Source organism: Populus euphratica, unplaced genomic scaffold, assembly GCF_000495115.2.
Source record: "Populus euphratica unplaced genomic scaffold, PopEup_1.0 scaffold411.1, whole genome shotgun sequence".
In the NCBI taxonomy this organism is placed as follows: domain Eukaryota; kingdom Viridiplantae; phylum Streptophyta; class Magnoliopsida; order Malpighiales; family Salicaceae; genus Populus; species Populus euphratica.
In genome coordinates, this window is record NW_011500297.1 from 164,388 (window position 1) to 184,625 (window position 20,238).

General features: G+C 33.3%; 1 protein-coding gene across 3 annotated transcripts; it reads left to right on the forward strand.

Annotated features, from left to right (window-relative positions):
• The first annotated feature begins 11,346 nt into the window (after window positions 1-11,346).
• On the forward strand, window positions 11,347-18,877 carry COP1 (Transducin/WD40 repeat-like superfamily protein). Of its 3 annotated transcripts, none has more exons than XM_011009459.1 (13): window positions 11,347-11,783; window positions 11,983-12,060; window positions 12,481-12,636; window positions 12,854-13,204; window positions 13,533-13,690; window positions 13,799-13,864; window positions 14,340-14,418; window positions 15,175-15,330; window positions 15,426-15,524; window positions 16,357-16,461; window positions 17,284-17,463; window positions 18,124-18,234; window positions 18,316-18,877. In XM_011009459.1, the coding sequence occupies exons 1-13, from the start codon at window positions 11,475-11,477 to the stop codon at window positions 18,484-18,486; spliced, it is 2,019 nt and encodes a 672-aa protein (XP_011007761.1). In that variant the 5' UTR covers window positions 11,347-11,474; the 3' UTR covers window positions 18,487-18,877. The 3 variants fall into 3 exon arrangements, with proteins under 3 accessions (XP_011007761.1, XP_011007763.1, XP_011007762.1); XM_011009461.1 differs by having other exon boundaries at window positions 11,692-11,783; window positions 11,946-12,060; window positions 12,477-12,636; XM_011009460.1 differs by having other exon boundaries at window positions 11,692-11,783; window positions 12,477-12,636.
• The last annotated feature ends 1,361 nt before the right edge of the window (window positions 18,878-20,238 follow it).

A 20,238-nucleotide genomic window follows, 5' to 3' on the forward strand; every position in this document is an offset into this window, starting at 1 on the left:
ACCTTTCTTGACCTATTTCTTCATAAATGAGACGTAGAACATACTGTGAATTCGAGCTTCCTTGGGAAGATCTAACTGGTAAGCCATTGATCTTACCTTTTTTAAGATCTTGAATGGCTCGAAGTATTTATATGCTAATTTCTCATCCTTGTTTCTTAGCATGCTTGACTATTTTTTTAATGGCTGGAGTCGGAGGTAACCCATTCACCCTTTTTAAATTGGATCTTTTTTCTTTAATTGTCTACCTGTTTCGTTTATCTCTATTGCGTTTGAGCTAAGTTTTGCTTAATTTTTGTAATTTTTTATGTCCGTTATTATAGTTGTTCCTCTTCTACTTGAGTTTTGGTTAACCCTAGGATATAATTAGTAAGGCTTGGGGGTAGATAACCATAGGTTGCTTCAAATAGGGTGGATTTAAGAAAGGTATGATAACTAGTATTATAGCAGTATTCAGCCATTATTAGCCAGATTGATCAAGTCTTAGGATTATTCCCTATATAACATATTAAATACCTTTCTAATGTTTTGTTGGTTGCTTCTGTCTGACCATCAGTTGGGGGGTTATATGTTGGGACATTAGTAACTTAACCCCTTGAACTTGGAATAACTCTCCTTAAAACTTACTAGTGAATGTGGGATTGCTATTAGATACTATACTGTCCAATAGTCCATAAAGTTGCTTTACATTCTATGAGAATAAATTAGTGATTTTTGTAATGCTATAGGGGTGAGATACAAGAATAAAGTGGGCATACTTGATAAACTTATTAACAACTACCATAATTATTAAATATTAGTTATATTTCAATAACCCTTATATGAATTGATATGGATGACCATGGTTTAGTAGGAATAGGTAAGGGTTATAAGAGCCTTGAGAGTTTAGTGTTTTCTACTTTTGCTCTCTAACAGACTTCACAATGTTTAATATATGTTTGCATATATGACTTTATCCTTACTCAAAAGAAATATCTCTTTACCTTTTTTAGTGTTCTCTCAAAACCCATGTGTCTCAAAGTTGGGCTATCATGAATTATATTCATGATAGCTTCTTTTATAAGGCTAGATTTGCTTATATAGACTCTCTGTTTTAGTATAATATAACTCCCCTAGGTTGATATTTCAAGGATCCTATAGTTTCTTTGTCTAGTTATTGCAGGATATTTTGAATTTCAGAATTAGTTTTATAACTATTCTTTAATTGATCAACCTAGTCAATTAGCGATTTAGAGATAACCTATAGTATACCTTTTCTTGTTGTGTCCTCATATTTAGAGATTGTATCAACTATTAAATTCTCCCTTCCTGTCCTCAACTTTACCAAAAAGTCATAGTTAATCAACTTTATTAACCATTTCTACTATGTGGGTGTCACAACCTACTGCTCCAGTAAATAAATACTCTAGGCTTTATTAATCTATCTTAACCTTAAAGACTTGGCCTAATAAGTAGGGCCTCCATTTTTTAACAACAGTGACTAGTGCAAAAAATTCTATCTCATAAGTGGATAATGATAGCTCGATACCCTTGAGACTTTTGTTGAAATACGAAATAGGTCTGTCCTTTGCACTAGCACATCATCGAGACCTAAACCTAAAGCATCACATTCCACTATAAAACTTTGGTTGAAATCTGGTAATGCTAGAAATGAAGGGGTAAATACAACCTCTTTTTAACTTTTCAAATGTTTGGTCTGCTTTTGAATCCCACTTAAATACCCTTTTTCTTTAATAGTCTAGTCAATGGATCTGCAATAGCCCCATAACCCTTAATGAACATTCAATAATGACCTGTTAAACTCGAAAAACCCCTTAGTGATTTAAGTGTATTCAGTTTAGGCCACTTGATTATTGACTCCACTTTACTAGGGTCAGCATATACTTTTTGACCCGAGATGATATGCCCCAAGTATTCGATTTCACTGCTTGCAAATTTACATTTGGACTATTTAGCAAATAACTTGTATCATACTAAAGTCTTGAAGACCAATTTTAGATGTCTTGTCGCACATGTGCGGCATCACGGTGATCATCCACTATCTAGGAAAAATATAAAAATATGGATGCATTTCTAGCAAATTATGAAGAGATAATGAATATGTCTCTTATTTATGAAAAATTGAATGGGAGTTGCCACCTAGTATTTTGGTTACTAGAAACCCTAATTGGTTTTAAAAATTAGGTACGGAGACTAGTTGCATAAAGAAAAGGTATTAGCACCTCAAATACGTCCTACCTAAGATAGGCTGCATTGTTTTGTCTGATCAAATCTAACGTCTTGTTTTGTGGTTTTTAATTGTTGGTTTGTCTAATGTTCAAGACAAGCCCTTCTCAATAAGGAGGCTCTTATCTTAAAATACGGTTAAACCTAATCGTTCTATTGTCCAAAAATAATAAATTAAATATCTAGAATATGCATTATGTGTAATGTCATACCCCAAATACTATCATTCTCAATAAGGAGATTCTTATCTTAAAATACAATTAAACCTAATCGTTCTATTGTCCAAAAACAATAAATTAAATATCTAGAATATGTATTATATGTAATGTCATACCCCAGATACTAAGCGACAAACAACATAAATTTTTTGTTGTTTTTTTGAAATTTTGGTTAATGTTCTCTTAACTTTAATAAACCGGTTATTAAAGCCAAAATGCATGCTAAAATATTATTTTTAGTGTATGAAAAATACAATATGAGGTTTTTTTTAGCTTTGAGACACTTGGTCGTATGCACAAAAATATTTTTTATTTTTTTAACTTTTTTGTTTTTTAAAAAGTTTTGACAAAAACCTGGTATTTTAATACCGGGTTTGTATTTTTACAGCATAAAAATACTGCTCGATATTAATCAAAATTAAATAAAATATGCAAAAAAAATTGTAAAAAAAAGCATTTGAATTTTTTTAAAAAAAATGGGTTGGGTCAGGCCCAAATACATGGGCTTAACCGAACTTGGCCCAACAAGCCCTACCCACATTAGCTGGTTACTGTGCATGGCAGAGTAACTAGCTTCTCTCCGCCTGCAGATGTGAACTGTGAGGGAGAAGTGAAGGAAAAAGAAAATGACAGAGAGTTTACTTGGAGACACCTCAGTTGTCCAATAGTGACCAGTGGTGGCGTGGTGGTCCCAGTAGTGGTCATTTCAGTGCCGACCCTTCTTCTTCCCTTCTACGTACAGAAGCGAGAGCCTCTCTTTTTTTGTTTTCTTTTCCTCTTTCCTCTCTTCTCTCTTTTATTCTCTGCCATCTTTTTTCTCGATTTTGGTCGCCTTTCTTTCCCTCTTCTTCTCTCTAGTTTTTTTTTTCATCCTTCTTTCAAGCCCCTTCCCCTGTTTTTATAGGCAAAAAATAGGGGAGGAAAACGTGGCTGGGGGGGCCCCCCTGGTGCCGCCCCCCCCCCCCCCCCCCCCCCCGCCCGCCTCTTCAACATATGGAAAACGTAGCAAGTCAATGTCCTTTTGAAGTCATTAGGGGAAGGGAAGTTGGTGAGAAATAGAGGAGGAAAACAAAATTTTCTTCCCTTGTTCTCTGCGTGTCTAAGGGAAGAAGATGATGGTGCCGTTCAAAACTGCATCGTTTTGCGTTTTTCTTTTTTTTGTTAAACAATGAATGAAACGACATCATTTTGGTAAAAACGACGTCATTTCATTTAAATACAAAGGTGGCAAAAATGTGTCCATTTTCATATTAGTCCTCAATTTGTAATTTTTTTAATCAAATCCTAAATTGCAATTTTAATTTAAAATCAATGCAATTACATCCCTGCCAAAAAACCAACAGCAGCCCTACAGTTCGTTGTCTTTTTCACTTTAATCTTTGGTCTTAATATTATGCAATTTAATACTCAATTGAGCAATAAAATTCTAATTTCTTCGATTGAGCCCCTGACTGGTTTTAATTTCAACCTTTTTACTTACACGCCTTTTTTATTTTGATCCTTGGTTTTGGATTTCTTCAATTAAGTCCCTAATTGGCCATCAAACTTCAATATTTATACAATTAAGTCCCTGATTTGACCAAATTAACTTCCAAAAATTATAATTTGACCCCAAAACTTTAATTTCTTCCAATTAAAGCCTAAATTGACTCCAAAAATCAATTTTTCTTGTAATCAAACTCTCCATAAATTCAATTAAACCTTTAATAAAATTTAATAGAGTCCATAAACATTTGATTTTGGACTTTTCTTACTCAAATTGATTTTTTGTTGTCAACATGGCTATCATCAGTCAATAAAATATTGCTAAATTTTAATCTTTGTATTTTTTAACCTCCTCAACTAATTTTTAATTAGTTTTAGAGCGTGCCAACATCATTTTTCACTATTCATATTTTTTTTATAAGATTTTTTTATTTTTCATGTGGGGAGCCTAAAAATGGGTTATAACATGTCTTACATGTTTTTCCTCATTGGACTGTAGACTATAATGCTGTCAAAGAAAACCAATATAAATCTTCTAAGATAAGGTAAAAAAATATCATTCATAAACCCTTGAGGGTGAAAGAGGCATTTTCAAGGCTAAAAGGCATCACTAAGAATTCGTAGTGCCCTTCATGAGTTCAAAAGGTTGTCTTGAGAACATCTTATTCCTTCATCCTGATATGATGAAAACCTGACCAAAGGACTAACTTATAAAATAATTAAAAACCATGAAGCTCATCTAATAATTCTTTAACTACTGATATAAGGAACTTGTCTTTTACTGTCTCCTTGTTAAAGGCACGATAATTAACACACATTCTCTAAGAACTATCCATCTTCCTAATTAGTAAGACTGGCGATGAAATGGGACTTTAGATAGGTCTTATGGTGCCCATTGCTAATAGCTTCTTTCCCAGCTTTTCTATCTTAGATTTTTGGTAATAGGGGTACCTGTAAGGACAAATATTTATCGGAAAGGTACACTCATTTAAAACTATAGAATGATCATGTGACCTGCTTGGTGGTATTTCTTTTGGCTTTTGAAAGACTTCCTCAAACTCTAGCAACATATTCTTAACTTGTTTTGGAATCCTATTATAACCTGAACCTATCTCCCAGTTCTGCAGAATCAAGTCCTTTTCAACTTTTCTTAATTCTTATAAAAAAGTTGGGTTGTAGTCTAGTTTTGATTTTTTAACTCCCATTTCCCTAATCAAGACCTTCTTATCACCCTATTGAAATTTCATCTTTAAAGTTAATAAGTCCCAAAAAAATGGTCCTAAACTTTTAAGCCACTATATACCTAACACAATATCATATCTTTCCAGCTAAATAACGCAAGCCTGTGTGAAAAACTGATCACCCTAAATCACTAGTTTGATATATAAGCAGTTTCTCTCACTCCATAACCTTAAACCATCCGTAATATTCATCCCAATAGGCTTGTGTTTTAAAACATTTAACCTTACCCTCCTTGCTACTTTTGGATGTAGGAAGTTATGTGTTCTTTTTTTTTTTTTTATAAAAGCCACAAAGTTATGGCCACTCAGCTTAACTTTTACCCTTATAGTTTTAGGATTTGGACTCTCAACTGATTCCCTTCTTACCTTCTTTTCCGAGGGTCTTTCAAGTCAATTAGATCTTTAGTCGTGATAGTAGCACTCTCCTTCATCTCCTCCTCTATTTCCTCTATTAAAAACATCTTGAATCCTCCACACCTGTTGCTAGAATCCCACTTGTCATTACATTTAAAGCAAAGCCCTCCATTCTTTTTTTCCTACATCTATGCTAGAGTGAGTTTCTGTATAAAAACTAGTTTATTTTCAGCTTTAGGCTGAGTTAGCATTGATTTTCCACTTTGAAATCTTATAGAACTAGGTTTCCAGGACCTCCTCATAATTATCAGATTCTTCTTCTGCATTCTAACTAATCTATAAATAAATAGTAAATTCTAGGGGTTTAACATCCTTACTCTAATTTTTATCTCCTCTTTTAAACCTTTTAGAAAACAATTGAGCCTATAGGAATTAGATAACCTCCTGACCTGATTTGAAAATATCTCAAATTAGGTTTTGTAGAGCTCTACTGTTGAAATTTGCTTAATGCTTATGAGGGCCTCTATTGGGTCATTATAGGATGACGTCTTGAAATGAATTTAGAGGGTTTTTACAAAAGGCTCCCAACTAGTGAGAATTCTTATTTCCTCTAATTCCTGATACTATGTTATAGCCTTTCTTTCCATATGAAAACTATCTATAAATAACTTGTGTTGGGCTAAGGTGTTGTGAAAGTTAAAGAATTGATTTGCCTTGTATACACAACTGATGGGATCGTTTCCCTTAAATCAGGGAAACTCCAATCGAATTGATTTGAGTTGAACCTATTGAATTCCTTCATGTGATTCTATTTCATGCATTGGATTTCCATTAATAGACTTGGTAGGTGAATTAGAAGGGGAGCCCATGGGCCTTTTCCCTTAAGCTTTAGTCATCTAGTATATCTTGATAGATATATTTCTTAATTGTTGGACTATATCTTCCAATATTTATTGTTGATTCTCTTGCTACATCTCTTGTTGTTGTTTCATCCCTGATATTATCTCTATCAACCGTGAAACTTTGGTTCCTTTAGTCATCTGAGGAACGTTGCTTTAATACCACTTGGAATGAGTTTGAGTTGTTATTTTAAAAAGAAAATGGAATTTATTCCACTTAATGAATCTTGATAAGTCTTTTCCCTTAATCCTGGGCTTACAAATAAGAGTTTGTGGAAATTAAAATTGAAGAAAATAAATGAAGAACATAATAAAAAGGGCAATCTAAAATAAAAGTAAACCCTAATTAAATCTCTAGGCAGCTTCGAGGTAGCATAGGCCTCCTAAGATGAATGTGATTTGCTACAAAGCAATTCCCTACCTTTCTGGTAACCCTTCCTCCTTTTTTTATTACCACCATTTAGGAGTTTAAATTTTGAATTTAAGATGAGGTTTGCCTACTAGGTTCTTGATCTAATTTGGATGTTGACCCTTTCTCTTAACTAAACACTATTGTTATTTGAAATTGAATCTCCTTACTAGTTGTCAGCTAATGAGGACTCTTTTCCATCACCTTCTATATAAGTTATTCTATCCCATCTTAACCCTTTCCATCAACCTTCTATATAAGTTATTCTATCCCATCTTAACCCTACACATGCTCACTTTATCTATTTTCTTGCAAGTACTCTGGTCTGCCTATCACTTTCCTTTTCCTTCCAGAACTTAAAGGATCCTCTTTTGTGACTCTGCTGTCAGATTATTACATCCTAAGTTAAAGCCTCGTCCAGAACTTAAAGGATCCTCCCTTATGACCCTGTTGTCAGATTATTACATCCTAAGTTAAAGCCTTCACTTTCATAAGACATGATTCTTTAGCTACAATTGCTCATTTATGTAACTTTTTTTGCATAGCATTATTGCTTCTTTAATGACTCGTTATTCTTACATTATACAAAATACTCGTCACATATAACAGCAACGAGTGTTATAGTACTCTTTGAATCATCGTTCATAACTGGTTATTTTCTTCCTCTTTTTTTGTTAGCATTTCTTCATTTTCACTATCATTAGCAACCATTTTCTCATTATCAAAATCACAAACAAAGCCTAGACAATTATATTTCACTCATCTACCTTGTCTTAAATCTCAATTGCTCTATTTCATCAATCTCTTATTCTCCTTCACTGAATGCAATCACAAAATTTGATTGTTCTCTATCACCTACGATCGTAAAATCTAGTAAGGTAAAGGTATTTAATGTTTAAGTTATATGGGTTTGTAGATATAATCTTTAGCATTTGAAATTAAACAAGGATAGGGGAATATTTGATTTACTAAGATATATAACTGCGAATAATCTTTATTTTAAATGTTTTTATAAAAGAATAAACAATCTTTTGATTTTTCCTTTAAATTTAACATATGGTGACATGATTTATTTATGAAATCAGCAATTTTTATACTTTGTGATAATATAAATTTTGGCATATATTAAGAAATCAAATTTGATCATCTGATGCTATGAAGAATACCTTTAACTTATCTTCAAATTGTTATTAGAAAAACTCTTATGGAATATTTAGGTTTGATCCAATAAAAATTTGTTTTTTGTAAACTTTAAGCATGGATGAAGAAGACTTGAAAGCTTTTGAGAGGACTTCATTACTTGAAGAGCTTGTCTTGAGAAAAATTTTGTGTCTTCAAGAATTTTTTTATGTCTAGGGTGAGACCCTCTATTTATAAAAGATTCGTATAGGTTCTTAGGTTTTTTTCCAATGCCATGCGATATTATTTTATTGGTTGATTTATATTTTTGAGATTTTATATTTATGATAAGATATCTTAAATATCTCATTTCATGTGCCAACCTTTTATTAGTTAAGAAATACATAAAGACTCCTTTATTTTTCATGTATTTACTTCAATTTTATATTATCCTTTCATATAAAAATAAAAAAAATAAAAAAAAAAAAATTATATAATTTAATTAGTAGAATTTTATTTTTTTTACAAATTCTCGCTCGAGACAAGCTCACTTACACTTAAAAATCAGCATGCATATGTCGAAAATATGGTTGAAAGGGTTTATACATTAAATATATTTTTGTATTAAAATATGATTTAATCATATTAAATTTCATTAAATTAATATAGATGTATTTTATCATGAAAATAAAATATAATTATCAAAATTAAAAATGATAATATTGAAGTTTGATGGCTAATCTAAAACAATAATAATCAATAACTTTAAACAACTAATAAGGGAATCTATAGCATGTATATTTTCAACTATTTATGTTTCATGATAATATTGAAGTTTAATGGCTAATCTAAAACAATAGTAATCAACAACTTTAAACAACTGATAAGGGAATCTATAACATGTATATTTTCAACTATTTATGTTTCATTTTGAAATATTTTGGATGTGATGCACAAGATAATTATAATAATAGATCCTTTTTTAAACTATTGACCTCTTGGGAAATTAATGTATTTTCAGATACTAGGTTACTAAGTAGACAGAATCCAACAGTAAAACCGAACATTAATTTATTGTGTGCTATAAAAGAAGTTATACAACTCAGTTCCATATGTTCATCACTATTTTTAAAAATCTGAGATGAAGGTTTACAAAACATATGAAGGGCATATAACTCTGTTTTGCTATTTCGAAGCCCAAAAAGTAAGTAAAAAAATAGGGATTGAATCAAATCCGAAATTCCTGCACTCCAAAAACTATCTCAATTTATGGCCTTTATCTCAAGTCTCAAAGGTTCAAAAATTGCAAGATTGGTGTAGCTGGAAAAAAGATATGATTTTCTACAATATCTCCGAAAATAGAGATCTTTGAATTTGCACGTTTCCTACCTCAAATCTGGCCCGCAATGCTTAGAAAAATAAAGATCTTTGAATTTGCACGTTTCCTGCCTTAAATCTGGCCAGCAATGCCTAGGTGCAAAGGAATTCAAATTAGAAAAGAAAATCATCTTCATTTCAGCAGGGGTAAAAAAGCCACAATATAAAAGAAAAAAAGGAGGGGTCTGCAAGGAAAAGAAACATACATAGAGAAACCCTAAAATAGACTAAAGGAGAGAAGAGGAAGCGGCACAAAGAGGGGCAAAAAAAAGAGACAAAAAGAGAGGCAAAAATAGAAAAAGATTTAGAGGACACCTATCTATTTCACCGCCATTCTCTGCTTTTGAGTGATGTTTATCGTATCAAGTTCAAATAAAAAATTTTTCTTTATTGAAAGTGATCATCTTATTTTATAAGTCATCATCCTAAATACAATTACATAATCCATTCACACTTCTAACTAGTTAAAACTCTTATGAAAACAACAAGGGAAAGAAAAGGAGTTATTGGTTTATCATTTTTTAATCACCAAAACAGAGAATTGTGTAAAAGAGTTTCTCTTTCTAAAAAAAGTTCAATAATGTTGTTTCTTTTTATTTAAACATGACGAGAAAAGGAAACCAAGTTCCATATAGTTTATTTTAATTTGGATGATTTTTTTTAAAAGTGATTTTGGATTGTTAAGTGATTTTTTTGATGTTTATATAGTATTTTGAAAGTATCTTTAGGTTAAAAAAAGTTAAAAATAGAATTTTTAGAGTACGAAAAACATGAGCTCCAATTCCCTAGTAACTAGAGGTGAAAAAAAAAAAAAACCAATCAAATATTGGCCATTTACCTTAAAAAATAAAAGAAAACACATTGCCAATTCCTAAGGAGAAAAAAAACCATGTGCAAGCTTAATTTATCAACATCTAATATCTTTCTTTTAATTTTTAACCTATTCATTTAATTATTTTTATTTAAAGGTGTTATTAGAATTGTGGTGCAAGTTGCGTTCCAAAAATGTTTTAATTTTATTTTTATTTAAAGGTGTTATTAGAATTGTGGTGCAAGTTGCATTCCAAAAATATTTTAATTTTATTTTTATTTAAAATACTTTTTTATGTTTTTGAATTGTTTTGATATGTTGATGTTAAAAATAATTTTTTTAAAATAATTTTTTTTTATTTTAATATATTTTTAAATAAAAAATATTTTAAATCGACACCGCTATCACAATCTCTAACATGGCCTAAATATTATTTCATTCTCTCTCTCTTATTTTCTAAACAAATTAAATTAACTTTGTTTTTTAAATAATGATTTATTTTTTAGTTTTTTAAATTGTATAATACTTCAAAGAGATTAGTTTGATTTATATTGAATTGTTTTCCTTTTAAATTTTATATGTATTAGTTGTATTTGTATAAATTTTTTATAAAAATCAAAATCATTTATTATTAGCAACAATATTTAGCCACTAAAATAAAATAAATAAATAAATTTAAAATAAAAAAAGAGTTAGTGTAAAACATTTGTAATTAGATCTATATTTTATTTTTACCATAAAAATTATTTTTTATTTTAATACTTAATTAGCATTAACAAAAAAAATTTAATTTATATATTTTTAGTTTATTTTATAAAAGATAAACAATATATTTTGTTTCTCAATTAAAAAAATAATGATAAATAAAAATATATTTATAATAAAAATTTTATATTAAAAGCTAACTTAAAACCCAATAAACATGATCTCGGAAACGAATTTTCTCTATGAAAAAACAAAATTTAAAATGATTTCACAGCATTCACATATTTTTATTATATTTAAAATTACCTTTTAATTCTATCTCAGTATCGCCGATGACAAGACTAGCATGCCTGCAGTCTCCTTAAGAGTATGAGTTTTTTTTTTTAAAAAAAATAAAACCCGAGAGAAGCGGTCGTGTCACGTGTACCATTCTCACCCTCACAACTCACAAGCTCACACTGGACCCCACAACCTTTCTCCATCTACTCCCCATCATCTTATTCCCTGTGACTGCAAATGCAAGCATGCAACACAAAAGAAAAGCACAGAGACAGCACAGATTTTGTTTTATTTTACACCACACCGGAAGTCCGAAGCAAACAACGAAGATTAGCTCTCTCTTTTTTTTAATAAATGGAAGAGGTTTCAACGGGGGCCATTGTCCCAGCGGTAAAGCCAGAGCCGAAACCCTCAACATCCACGGCTGCCGCAGTTGCGCCGCCTGAGCCCTCCTCCGCCCCGAGCGCAGAAGATGCTGAGCTGGAGAAGGATTTCCTCTGCCCGATTTGCATGCAGATTATAAAAGATGCCTTCCTCACAGCATGTGGTCACAGCTTTTGCTACATGTGCATCACCACACACCTCCGTAACAAGAACGATTGCCCTTGCTGTAGACATTACCTCACTACCAATCAGCTCTTCCCTAATTTCTTGCTCCAAAAGGTTTTTTCTACCTTCTATTTGCTTTTTAATATCTCGAACAATTGAAATTAGCGATTTGTTTAATTTAAACTGATTAATTGTCAATTTTGAAAAAAAAAAAGGGATTGAAAACTAAAATAAATAAATAAAATTTTTGAAATGATATTCACTTGGAAATTGCAGCTCATTGTGAGTTGTTGTGTGCGGTTCACATGTGTAGCTATTAAAGAAGGCCTCTGCTCGTCAAACATCCAAGAATGCGTCGCCTATTGAACATTTTCGCCAATCCTTACAGCAGGTCAGTCCGTTGCATTCTAAATCACTTTAATTTTGGTCTTCACCTTGTAAATCACTTTTTGTGATTTTAAATGAGAGGATTAGGAGAATTTTAGCTTTTCATAGAGTTGGAAGGGCGATATGCTTGTTACTCACATAATTTCGATAAGACCAGACTGGCGAAAGAGCTCCTTGGACCGAATGCTTATAGTTGTATTTTGAGTTGTTAGTTTAGTGATATCCTACCACTGTTAACAATTGTAAGAAATTTGCATGAAATTTTTACTCTGAAAAACTATATGGATGTGTGATTGTTTATTCTGCATTCTCTGAAATTTTATTGGGGTTGTTTAGATGCAGAAAACAGATTAAGTCATGAACAAAATTGATTTTTCCTTTCACATGCATGTGAAAATGACACATTCTCGTAATTGTTAGTCAGGGTTGTGAAGTTTCAATTAAGGACCTGGACGCCCTCATGTCACTTCTTGCAGAGAGGAAGAGAAAAATGGAACAAGAAGAAGCCGAGAGAAATATGCAGGTGCTGCTAGATTTCTTGCACTACTTGCGGAAGCAAAAGATGGATGAATTGAATGAGGTATGCTTCTAAATGCTTGGCCTGTTCAATCCTCATCTCCCTTCCCTTCCATTATGGATGGATGGATGGATGGATTCTTACTTTCCATTAATATCTTCCTTTGTGTTTCTGTGTTTTCGACTTATTTGATTGTTGATGGACCTGCCATCCATAATGTTTGTTGAGATGGTTATATTTGTTGATAAATAGTTTGATGGATGGATTCTTACTGTTGTAGGTACGTACCGATCTTCGATATATTAAGGAGGACATAGATGCTGTAGAGAAACACAGAATTGAGCTGTATCGTGCCAGGGATAGGTACTCTATGAAATTGCGAATGCTTGGAGATGATCTCACTGTGCGAAAACCGTGGGCGTCAACAATTGACAAGAACCACAGTGGTGTTGTCACCAGTTCTCTTAATGCTAGAGGGCTGACTACTGGGAATATTCCAACCAAGAAAATGGATGGAAAGGCTCAAGTAAGCTCTCATGGGCTCCAGAGAAAGGATACATCAAGTGGGTCTGACCCGCAATATAATCACTCAGGTTTATCTGCAGTGAAGAAAAAGCGCGTGCATGCACAGGTTGGTAATCTTTAATGGAGTTTGCTGCATGTTTGTTAATGGGAAGTATATAACTCCGACTCTTCAATATACAAGTATTGCATGGATAACAAAAAGACAAAAGCAAAAAAACCTAATGCTATTGGTCAACCTCATTGTTTTTAGATGTCAATACAGCTAGTAATCTAGCTCTGCTCAACATGAAATAATCTCATCCTACTCATATTGAGCTGATTATGTGTATATTATTGTTGCGGTGTGATTTCCTGGATTCCTTTCTAGGAACCACTTTTAGAAACTTTCAAATGATGTTTCATTTTCTCCTTGATTCATTTTTCTTTCATTGCAGTTCAATGACCTGCAAGATTGTTACTTGCAAAAGCGCCGTCAGTTGGCAAATCATCCGCATAACCAGTCAGAAAGGGATAAAAATGTCATTCATAGAGAGGGCTACAATGCTGGTCTTGCAGATTTTCAATCTGTGCTGAGTACATTTACTCAGTACAGGTATAAATATCAATTTTCATTTCATTTTTGAAATATTTTTATATTACCACGTTTTTATCTCATATGCTTGGAGTTCATGTGTATTTTTCATTTGTTTTTTTGACACAGTCGGTTAAGGGTCATTGCTGAACTCAGGCACGGGGATATATTTCACTCAGCCAATATAGTATCAAGGTTAGTTAACACTATTGAATGCCCATCAGATTAGGTGTATTTGGGGTGACAAATTGCTTTATTTTTCTTTAGGATACTTGAATACTTTATTATATTTCAGATACAAAATTGTGCTGGAGCAACTGTGAGTTGTAAATATACAAGTGGTGTTTCTTCACAAGGAAAGTAGCTTTTGTCTTTGGTGAATGGTATCCCTAAATAATTAGCAAGTAATCTACAAAAACATTTCGATGGTTAAAATAATTGGATGCAATAATTGGTAGTTGGTGTACTTTACTGGTTGAAGTGGTGGAGGGTTGGTTTTCATGATGCTACCTGTAGCATTTGTTGAACATGTTATTATTCTAATGGAACCAATAAACTCTTACTTGAGTTATCAATCTAGCTTCTCTTGTCTTTTGTCTTGTGTTTTATGTTTACTTTTATATTTTATTCAATGCTTCTGAATTGTATCAACTTAAAATGTGGATTGCAGCATAGAATTTGACCGTGATGATGAATTTTTCGCTACTGCTGGAGTTTCACGGCGAATCAAAGTCTTTGACTTTTCTTCTGTAAGATAACGGTCTCAGTTTTTATTTGAAACTCCTTTTCATTTTTGCATAAAATGTCTAGGGAAACAAGAAAAAGAAATATGCTGTAGACAGAGTTATGTCCTGCAGTTTGATCATGGTAGTATTTGAGTGTTTACCATCCATGGGCGTATTCCATTGAGTAGTTTGTGGATTATAATAGAAAGTCTCATCAATTGTTTGATGGGTGTATTTTCACTAACATCTTAAAATTCTTCATTCTCAAAAATTCTGTGGAGAGCTAGATTCAATCTGACCAGAATACTCTTCTGTGGTTCTACCCGCATATATGAAACATTCTTTTTTTTTTTTTGTTTTGCAGTCAGGGGTATCCTGAGTGCAACTTTTGAGCGTCAGTAACCCACATTGAGATTAGGGGATTTATGAAAACTTTGCTTCTCTAGCTTGAGGTTTGTACACTGGTAGCTAAGGAAGGAGCGCACCCTTTTAAACATCAGGCCAGACTTCTGTGCTTATGAAACATGAAGAGCAGTGTTTTCATTTAATAATTTTTGGGGTACTTATTGGAAGCCATATTCAATTTTGTTGGACATATATTCCAATTTGTCCACATCTCGTGGTCTGGTGGTTTTACCATATAGGAACTCAGGAAATCTACCAGAGGAGAGCATTAATATAATACTTCCTGGTCGTTCGAGTTACTGCATTATAGTCTGAACATGAATCATTGTGTTCTTTAGCTGGTTATTTATCATTGATTATGCTATTTCCCTCCAGGTTGTGAATGAACCTGCAGATGTGCACTGCCCTGTTGTGGAGATGTCTACACGTTCTAAACTTAGCTGCTTGAGTTGGAACAAGTTTACTAAAAATCATATAGCCAGTAGTGATTATGAGGGAATAGTAACTGTTTGGGATGTGACAACCAGGCAGGTACTAATTGAAGTATTGTGGTCATCTTTTAATACTATCTTATTACTTATTTGCTATTACCATAGTTTGCTTACAAACATGTATTAACTTGGCAGAGCGTGATGGAATACGAAGAGCATGAAAAACGTGCATGGAGTGTTGATTTTTCTCGCACAGAACCTTCTATGCTTGTATCTGGTAGCGATGATTGTAAGGTATGCTAAAACTAATCTATATCAAGTCTAGTCTACTTACAACTGCACAGTCTAGAATCTCTACCAAAAAATAAAATAAAAAAATAAAGCAATATCTAGGATGGGATTGCTGTCCAGAAGAACCAGGCAAACCTGTGGTATTATTGTCCATATTTTATTTGGTACTCTACTTCTGGAAAATTCTGCTCTACTTTTCTACCAAGTTTGAGTTGGTTATACTGGTTTTTCATACTATAATTTTCAATAGCATTCAAACTCTTGCATTTTCATGGGAGGTTTTTTTTTTTTTTTTTTTTCCTTTTTCATTGCTAGTATGAAAAAAGCCCCCAGGCAATTTATTTGGTTTGGTTGTTAAAGCACTTCCTCTGTAAGCTTGCAAAGAGATCAATGGTGCCCTTCCATATCTTTTTTGCTGAAATATGAAGTTTATTTGTTTTTTATTGTGGACATGAAGAAAGTAATTTAATATGAAAATTCTAATGTTGGTGTCAAACGGGAAAGTTCAGATACACAGGTAGGTGCATGTTCCTGTCCATGAACACTGTTGTTGAATAGCTGTGATGAGCTGTTGAATGATGATAATTTGGGTTATGCTTCTGCCTGCTTTTCAAGATAAATTAGCAAAGTGCCTGTAATGAATGGAAAGTCTATGTTTTACATGGAAACAGTTTTATGTGTGAAGTTCAAGTTGTGAAGCATGTGCTGGCAAGACAAACAACACCAAAGTAAAAATATTATATGGTTGCATAGTCTTCCTCTTGAGTTGTATTATATTCAAAGGGAGGTACATTTTTACTAACAATATTTTGAATCTGTGCTCTATGTAAACCAGGTCAAAGTTTGGTGCACAAAGCAGGAGGCTAGCGTTCTAAACATTGACATGAAAGCAAATATTTGTTGTGTCAAGTACAATCCTGGATCTAGCAATTATATTGCGGTATGCTCCTGCAACGAACAACTTTCTTTTCTTTTCTTTTTTCTTCGAAGAGACAGATAACTATTCTTGACTTGGTCTCATTCTCCAAATCCATGTACCCATACAAAAGCAAGCATTTGTGCTGGATTAAGGCATTCTGCTATTTGAAATCCACTTTTGGGTTTATTTGGTGTTTGGGTTTGGGCCTTGCACACTTGATAAGGGAGTGGGATGATGTGGCCTGCTAACCTTTTATGAAAATCTTAACCTTATGGATTTGTTTGTTAGGAGGTGAAAGAGGGGGAATAGTTAGCCTAGTAACTTCCCACCCCCTCTCATCTTGTTTAGAACACAAAAAGAGTTGGGGGGAGCATTTAACCTCAAAAGTGAGGTGCATTGAGGGTAAGTTGTACCCTTGAAAACTCGTTTTTTTCAATATATCAATTTTTTTTTCCTTATGAAAAGTGGGGCGTTTTTGACATGTGGGTCCCATCAATTATCTTTATTTCCAACACATCCAACCATACACCGTTAACACTTCGCAGTTAATATTTTATTACACTCTTAATCTTTTAAAACTTAAACCTCTTAAATGTTTCACCTCCAAATTTTTTATCTGATACCAAATGCAACGTAGTGAAAGCATTTGCTTAATGTGACCTTGAAGAAAGGCTGGGTTAATCAGATGTGTGTAATGCACATCTTTCATGAGCTACCTTTGATTATTTAAATCACAAATTCATAACACTGTGGAGCTTCACCCTCTGGAATGGACATACTCCTGTTATTTATATCCATACAGAATATATATAACCTTATGGATGAGTTCTGAATTATTTTCAGGTTGGTTCAGCAGACCACCAGATTCACTACTATGATTTGAGAAATGTCACCCATCCACTCTATGTGTTCAGCGGGCACCGGAAAACTGTTTCATATGTAAAATTCTTATCTAACAGCGAGCTTGCTTCAGCGTCAACAGACAGCACATTAAGGTTATGGGATGTAAAAGAGAATCTGCCTGTAAGTAATCTGTTCATGAAACAGTTATGGCTGCACCTTTCTTTTTCAATATAAATACTATATACTAGCAATAATGTAATGTTTGAGCCTCAAAAGAGATCAAATATTATTTGCTTTTTCCCAAAAGAATTATTTCTATCTTGCATTTCATATCTTGAGTCTTCATACATAGATACTATCGATTCTCATAAGCCAAATTGGATTTTGACTTCGGACTCCATAATTTCAAATTGTTGATGGGAAAACAAGTCTGTTCATGAATTACACATGGAAAATCTTTTTCAAATGATGGTCGTAAAAAATTTGCAATAACTGAACCAATTAAGTTCTAAATCTGGATTAGTTTCTTATCCTGCAGTCTGAAAATTTTCTTGTTGGATAAATTACTGGAAGATTGTGCAGTAAAAAATTTGCAATAACTGAACCGATTAAGTTCTAAAACTGGATTAGTTTCTTATCCTACAGTCTGAAAATTTTCCTTGTTGGATAAATTACTGGAAGATTGTGCTTGCTTGATTAGATTAACTTTCATCCACGTTATTTTAGTATTCCCCTTGGCTTTGTGTGATTGGCATCGTTTCTTTTTGTTTCTTGCTTAAATGATATATATTAGGCAAAGTTGAATAGCCAAGTCACACGCCTTTTGAGTTATGCTTTCAGGTTCGTACCCTTAGAGGCCACACAAACGAGAAAAACTTTGTGGGTCTCTCAGTAAGCAGTGAATATATTGCATGTGGGAGTGAAACAAATGAGGTCTTTGTCTACCATAAGGTTAGCTATTAATAAAAATCAGCCTTCGTAAATTCTCATTTCCAAGTTCATCAATTTCATGTTTTGGCTTTTATTTTGCAGGAAATCTCTAAACATGTGACACGGCATAGATTTGGTTCCCCTGAGATGGATGATGCTGATGAGGATGCAGGATCTTACTTCATCAGTGCTGTTTGCTGGAAGAGTGATAGTCCTACAATGCTATCTGCAAATAGTCAGGGTACAATAAAAGTATTGGTTCTTGCAGCTTGAAAAATTTATAAAAACAAGAAAAAATGAAAGTAATACAAGCACAGAAAGAACTTGTGTTGAATTGTCTGTTCTGTTGTTATGGAGACAGTTCACTGTTTTGTGGATGTAAATTGGAGCCTGAAGCTGGGTGGATCTCTCTCTCTCTCTGTTTTTTTTTGAACTTTTGTCGGGGTTTTACAGTTCTGGAGGCTGTGAATTAAGGAAAATTATCTCAAGAAAAATTATTACACAACCAGTTTCATGCGGGTCAAAACTGCGATTGGTTGGTGCAGTGGACCCTAATATGAATACTGGGTGCTGCAACAAGGGCCGTGTAATGGTTTCTCATGGGTTAAGTAGATCTCATAGATCATGTAAATAAATTTTATTTCATGAAAAAAATAATTATCACGCGGACTTGGTTGATGTGGACATTTTTGGTTGGTGCAGCAATTATCATGAGCTTTGTTATTTCATGAAAAAAATAATTATCACACGGACTTGGTTGGTGCAGCAATTATCATGAGCTTTTGATCATCATCTCAATTTTGTACTTTGTATTTGACCTCGTAGAATCGATGGAGATTTAGCTGGAACTGATTCTCTTCGCTCTCGAAGTTGAAGAAGCTCTACTGTGACAACAGCTTTGAAAGTTATTTTGGTTATTTTCAAGCATCTGTGCTATAACTTTTTCTTAAATTGTCTTTTAAACCGTAACCACAAAAATTATAAGACGGTTGAATTATCTGAAAACATTAAATTATCTGACCCAGCATGCTTAAAGCCCCCCACTAATTAGTACACATCTGCAGACTGGTTTTTTATGGACCGTCTCTAACTTAACCAGGAAAACGCATCCCATATGGTTTGGCCATCAACGGCTCTAAATGCAGTGGAAGGCAGGCGACCTTTTGTCAATAAATTCAGAGAATATGTGCAATTTTACAGGTAGCCTCTTTTTTTTTTTTTGGGCAGGGCAAACAGCTCTTACAGCTACTACAGCACCAGCCTTCGCCAAAGCTTTCTGTGAGTGCAGAGGGAAATCATTTTCCCTTGCATGAAATGAAAAATGAAACAAAGAAAAGTGAAATAGTTCCCTTTCACCATGGCCGCTAGAGAGGTACAGAGGCAGAAAAGAGAAGAGTAAGCTCATCATAGCCGGCGCATATTTCTCATCTCACACGCACACATATATTACTCATAATGTGGTGAAAAAGAAAAGAAACAACCAAAGGACTATATATCTTGTGAACACAAGTAGTGAAATTCCTTCCATGCAAATTGTATTTAAAGTAGATTTTCTTTCCTTGAGTGAATGCGTTCAGAACTCATCGAGTGTGTTAAAAGATATGCAGCCAACGAGCAAATTGCTTGACTAACAAGCACAAACCCATAACATCCATAGAAAAAAAACTGAAAAGAAGACTGGAGAGGGATACCAAAACATGCGACGTACGGACAGAAAAAGATAAGAAGCTGCATCTTGTATTTTCTCAACTGAAGCTGATATACTATGCAGCCAAAGCATGTATCAAAGCAAGTCATGAGCATAACAGCTCATAGTCAAAGAACTAAAGCAAAGTACACTGAGAGTTTATAAAGAAATAATTGAAGTGAAATACAATTAGAGAATCACATCTCAAAACCAAAAAAAAAAAATCTTACTCTCGAAGCATGAGGATCTAACAAGTGTAAGGAGAGAATCACATCTCAAAACCAAAAAAAATATCTTACTCTCGAAGCATGAGGATCTAACAATGACCAAGCTAACAA

Excerpts from the sequence above, each read along its gene's own strand:
- COP1 (XM_011009459.1), top strand. The coding sequence starts at position 11,475 with ATGGAAGAGGTTTCAACGGGGGCCATTGTCCCAGCGGTAAAGCCAGAG. Across the intron at positions 12,061-12,480 it reads TTCGCCAATCCTTACAGCAG|GGTTGTGAAGTTTCAATTAA; the intron begins GTCAGTCCGTTG and ends ATTGTTAGTCAG. Across the intron at positions 16,462-17,283 it reads GATCTAGCAATTATATTGCG|GTTGGTTCAGCAGACCACCA; the intron begins GTATGCTCCTGC and ends AATTATTTTCAG.